This window comes from Atta colombica, unplaced genomic scaffold (genome assembly GCF_001594045.1).
Source record: "Atta colombica isolate Treedump-2 unplaced genomic scaffold, Acol1.0 scaffold98, whole genome shotgun sequence".
In the NCBI taxonomy this organism is placed as follows: Eukaryota; Metazoa; Arthropoda; class Insecta; order Hymenoptera; family Formicidae; genus Atta; species Atta colombica.
The window spans coordinates 317,195-323,414 of NW_017259592.1; the positions used below are offsets into that span (position 1 = coordinate 317,195).

General features: G+C 23.3%; 1 protein-coding gene across 1 annotated transcript in view; it reads right to left on the reverse strand.

Annotated features, from left to right (window-relative positions):
• The window catches only part of LOC108693784 (paired box protein Pax-1), a 135,046-nt gene extending 129,211 nt beyond the window's left edge, over positions 1-5,835 (reverse strand). Inside the window, exon 1 of the mRNA XM_018202922.1 lies at positions 5,783-5,835. Coding sequence (XP_018058411.1) covers positions 5,783-5,801 — 19 coding nt within the window. The 5' untranslated portion in view covers positions 5,802-5,835. The remainder of the gene's footprint in view (positions 1-5,782) is intronic.
• Between the last annotated feature and the right edge of the window lie 385 nt (positions 5,836-6,220).

Here is a 6,220-nt window from a genome sequence, read left to right on the forward strand (position 1 = left end):
GAGTATATAAAAAAAATAAAAATTAAATTTTATTTACGCCATTTATATATTTATTATGCAGATACAAAATAACTAAATATTGTAGATATAATGGATAGCTTATTTTTATACAGGGTGTATAAAAAATACTGACAATAGGAATCTTATTGGACCATAAAATTTCATCAAATAAGAAATAAAAAATCCTGGATTTAAGCTCTTTTTAATGCTTATCTAATTTAAAGTGAATTAATGTTTCCTATTTGATGAGTTAAAAAGTATTAAAATCACCAAAATAAAAAAAAAGTAAGCATTATCTATAAAAAAAGTTTCAGACAAAAGTTGTAGGGATTAAAAATAAAATCTATTATGATTTTATCAATTCAATTTTGAATAGCGTTGCTAAGATCAGTAAATTAAGGTAAGATCGATTTTTTTTTTAATAAAAACTCCAATTTTTCATTGCATATTATTCTAGCTTATCTCGAGTTTTTCAAAATACTATAAAAAAATATTTTTTCATTAAGTACATTGGAGTACCTTATAAGGATTGGAATGTTATAGTAGCCCTGGTATTAACATTCATCTAAAATATCCAACTGATTGTTAAAATCTTTTGACTCTATATGTTTTACAATCCCGTTTTACAATCTTAATTTACATATCTAAGTTCAAGTCACTCACATTTTTTACTAGCTCTGTAATTATTACAAATCTCATTGGAAAATTTTTTTTTAATAAAATATCAGAATGTGTAGAATCAAAATATCAAAACATAAATAGGTTGATAATAATTGAAGAAGTTATGTCAAAAAATATTGAAGAACTTGTGAGAATACAAAAATTAATTTTTTTTTTTTTTTCAAAAAATCATATCTTTATGATAAAAAAAGATACAGATAAATAGTAAGTAGTGTTTTGAAAAAAGAATAATGTACACTTTAAAAAAAAATACGTTATATTGATTTATTCCAAAAAAGTATAATTATTTGCATGAATGAAGTGAAAATATTCGACATATCTCCGATATGTCGGATATTTTCTACTTTAAAAAAAATGAAAATATTTTATATTAAATATATAATGATTTCGATTTCGATATTATTTACTCACTATTTTATAACTCCGAGAAAATAAAACGATCGCCAAGATGTCTCTCTCGCAAAAATGCTTTTTCTGACAATGAATATATGTTTTAGTTAAGTATAAGAAAACAGCACATATATTTGAATACAGCATTAATAAACAGATTCTCTAAAAACGAATTTTTACTTTCGATAAAAAGCTGTCGAATTTACATTTGACGGATACAAATCATTCAAGTCAAACTTTTATTGTATTACAATTAACGTTACAACAACAACGAAATAATTGCATCACAGCGACAGAGAAAGGTTCCAAGTTTTTTTTACTTCCCCTTCCCCACTTCAACTCTACAATATTAACCATACAAAAATAGCGGCCGACTAAAAGTTTCTTCTCAAATCCAAATAACTCGCTCATGTAGTTGAGAGTCAAATGTTGACTGTTGTTCAGAGTTATGATCTTGATAACAGAAGACCTATGAAAATTGTTTTTATTTTTAATAATGAGCATAAAAGAAATAACCTTTAAAGATTTTGATCTTAACATATATAATGTTAAAATAACTCTGTGAACAATATTTAAAAGGTTTTAACTATTAGTTGAACATACAAATAATGCTAATACATGAGATAATTATATGAGATACTGTAACTTTCAAATCCTAAAAAATCCTCAAAAAGTTCTTAACAAACAAATATTTTATTACGGTGTTTTGAAGAGCTCTCGAGATGAACAAAAATATGGAATAAAAAATTAGGATTTGTCTGGTGAAAAAATTTCGCCGAAATTATTCGTTTTGGAACATTTCAACGAAATTGCTGAAAATTTGCTGAAATTTCATTGAAAATAAATTTTTTTTACTTTCAATAACATATTGAAAAATCATTGAAATTAAATTAAAATTACTTTGAAATTTCTTTGAAATTTTTGCTGAAATTTTGCTAAAATTTTGCTGAAATTTTGCTGAAATTTTGCCAAAAATAAATTTTTCAGCTAAAAATCGCTGAAATTAACTAAAATTTTTCTGAAATGCTGAAATTTTGCCGAAAAGTGTTCCAAAACATGAAATAATTTCAGCAAAATTTTTTCACTAAGATTCTGTTTAAAAAAATATATGATATTGAATATATGATACGATATGATTTGATCTAAGCGATACCAACCAAGATCAAACTGATAAAATCATTAAATGGATCTTTTTTATACCCTATAACTTTCGTCTAAAACATTTTTTTATAAAACTTATATTTTTTTAGATATTCAGGGATTGCGATATTTTTTATACACCCTGTATAATCTATATAAGTACATACATATAAAATTATATATTATGAATATTGCAGGTAATACATATGAGAATGCTTTATATTTCTATGAATTGATAGTGTCATTTAGTAGTATATCATTTATTGGGAAAGATGCATCTATCTTCGCAACATGTCAATATGTTACGGGATTTAAATTAAATTAATTTATTTCGGAATTTATCAAATTAAGTCTCCAACGGCGTATATAAGTCATTTGAATCCATTTTTAACAGTTCTTAATATCTGCGTAATTTTTATAAGTTTTTTCCAACTTTTTTTTCAATATTTAAAGACCATATGTAAATTTTTACAGACTTTTTAAGCACTTTAAGAGTTTTAAAATTGGATTGGACACAAGTAATCCATGTGTGCCGCTCTAAAGTGATAAAAATAAATGTGTCATTGCAGGATTAAATGAACAGGTACGTTATTTTCTTATTTCTTACGTTTTGCCTTTAATTTCATAAGCTTTTAATCTACATTGAGATAGAATATCTTGCTCTATGTCTATTTTCATAAAATAAACAGTATTAAGCCATCATAATCTCATAATTTCCAAGACCAATATTGATTTATATTTTTTTAATATGATCATCTGTTAAACTTGAGCATGCTCATAAGTCTAATCAACTTCTACGAATTGAAATTAAGATATAAGCCGTTTTTAGTTATTCCAATTATTGTTTTACACTCATAACATAGAATTCTAATTTAAAAAATTAAACATTATACTAATTAAAAAAGATTTATTTTAATTGTAAAATATATGTTCAGGTATTATGAGCAGATTTTGATGTTATGTGAACAAATAAATATATGATAAATACCTGACAATTTCATTTTTAGAAGGCCAAAAAAACTGCACATATAAAAATAAATAACACGACTTTTTATTTTTGCATAATTTCTTCTAGAAAATTTCCTCATATTACCCATAAAAATACTCATACTACTCTTCCCAGAGGTTAATGTGAGCATTGAATGAATAATAGGAGTACCCTCTATCATTTTAACATTTGCATTAAAATAATCTATTTCAGTATATATCAAAATACATAAAATATCAACGAATTTATCAAATGATATGAACAAAATTTTAAATTCTTTGTATAAAAGAGAAATCAAAATGTTTTCTTGAGGTGTTCGTAATAGCCATTCCTTATACTCTACATACATTCACGTGCGCACGTACACACATAAATACGCTTTATTTGTGCGTTTTTGTCGTGATAAATTTTTCAAGTCTGTTGATTGGCTATAAGATAAAGAGATCCGAGAGCCTTTCTGTTCTGCATACATTTATTGTATGATAAAAACGCTCAAATAAAACAGCACTCAAATGCATGCGTGCCTGTGTGTGTTTAATAGAATCTTTAATATTTCAATTCGCCAAGAATAAGATATTAATCAATAAAGAAAGAAAGAATAATCAGTTTTTCCAAATAATCAAGTAATCATATTTTTAAAGTAGAAACATGGATAATTATGACAAAAAATAAATAAAATTAAACTTAAGTAACTTTGTAACTGATTAATTTGAAAAACTTTTTTGTAAATGTTATACCTTAAATGCAAATTAATCAGATAATATAATCAATTTGAATTATATATGAAAAAATTATTATTTGTCATCCTATATGATCATTGTGACAATATGTAAGGAAATGACAAAATATAAATATATATAAATATATATTACAAATAATGATAATCATTAAAGAACAATCTAATAAACATTTCAAAATGTTCATAAATATTTAGTTTCTTTAAAATACTATTATTAATCGTATACTGTTACATGAAAAAGAACTAGCTATATTTTAGCTATGCTTGGAGAAAATCATTAAAAATCAAAATGAACCAAAATACATTTTAAAACTAAAAGTTGATATTTTAATTAATAAAATTAAGTATAAAAACTAACTGTGTTGCAACATATTAGATATCAGCTAAAAATCATCGTTTTTTTACCTTCTCTTTGTTATTTTTCAAAAATTGTGACAGGATAACCAATTTTTGTTAATGGATCGTGATCAGCACGCAAAAATACATCGGAAATTATTCATATTCATATTGTAAAATGTTTCATGGTGTAATGATTGAATTTAAGGATTAATTAAGGATTATTATTATCTTTAAATTTTAGGAAAAATAAAATAGAATACGTATTGATGAAAATGTAGAGCTCATTTAAATAATGGAATCAAATTTTTCATGTCTGAATTATTATTATATTATATTTATTATTAAAAGTAAGTTTTTTTTTAGAAAAATCATTTTTATAAATTGAAGGATATTAATAATTTTCATTTAAAATTCAAAAAAGAAATATTGAATATAACTTTATTGCAAATTATTCTTAATTACTCACTAATTTCTAAATGTGACAAGGAATTTACAATTAGTTAATAGTGAAATTATTATTAAAAAATGAATTTTAAACATATACAAACTTCCAGAAGTTTTTGACAGCTTTGTTTATAAACAAAAATTTTGTTTACAAACGCACTTATAATTTTTTATAAATCCATAAAAATTTCTTCTATACAAAGGAGCGTAATTACTTTTTATCTATTTGGTAAAAATAACTAAAAGAGAATATTAAAAAGAGGAGATTTTTGCTCGAAAAGATGTAAGTAAAAGTAATAGTTATTTTTTGTAGATTTTGTTTTCCTGGATGTGATAAAATTATTAAAAAATTCGTAATGTTTGAAAAGACAAGAAGATTAAAATTTGGATAAATACATCATGTTCCTTTTCAATCTTTGAAGGATTCCCCAAATGCTACAAACTTTTTAATAATTATATCGTATACAAGAGATCAAAATTTATAAAAAAACACTATTCTCTTTATTTACATCCTTTTGGACAGAAATCAACTCTTTTTTAACATCCTTCTTTGTTTTTCGTTCAAGTATGTCATGATGTTATAGTCATCCTTCTGTCGCAATCAACAATAATGATCGTAAATAAAATTTATGTTTATTATGTAATATTTTGTAAATGAAATAGAGACAAAAATTAGAACAAAATTTAGCAATGCTTTTAATTTTTTCTATTTTATCTTTGTAGATTCTGAATTGAATATTTATATAGAAGATTTACTGTTATGTTTTCTATAATGCAATATAGTTAATATTTGAATTGTTTAAATATTTAATAAACTATTTTAAATATTTAAAATAGCGGATATTAATTAAAAATATTTTAAAATATTGTCTGACATTTTTTTTTATATTTAAAAATTGAATTTTTTTAAATCAAATGATTAGCTATTTCATTTTTATCCCAATGCAATAAATACATGATAAATATTGATACGTATGATAATAATATATTTACATAAATATTATGCATATTAGATTAATATAATTTAATATTTTTAGTAGCATCAATTAAATTATTTTTACCTGATATAATCGGATCCATTGGAAAAAGACGATTGTAATCCAGCAGCCGTCGGTTACATACAAGGCAATAGCTCTGGAGTTGTAATGTTCCGTCTGTAGTTTTCAAAATGCGCTCAAGAGAAAAAGAAGCTAATTTCGTTAGTAATCCTATCGTCGTTAAGTTTTTTTAAATGCAATTTTAATGTCTTATGTACAATATTCACAATCCATATAATATATAAAAACAATTTATACATTATAAAAAATTCAATATAAAAAGTATTATAAAACATAAATAATGTTTGATGATAAAAAGATATTTCCGTATTTCGGACAGAATTGCAAATTCTGTCTAAATTACAAATCCTTATTTGTTAATTGTATATACATTAAGAAGATATTTATTAAGAAAGAAAGTATTCATAATCGATTATTAATTTTAATACTGTAATATAAGTA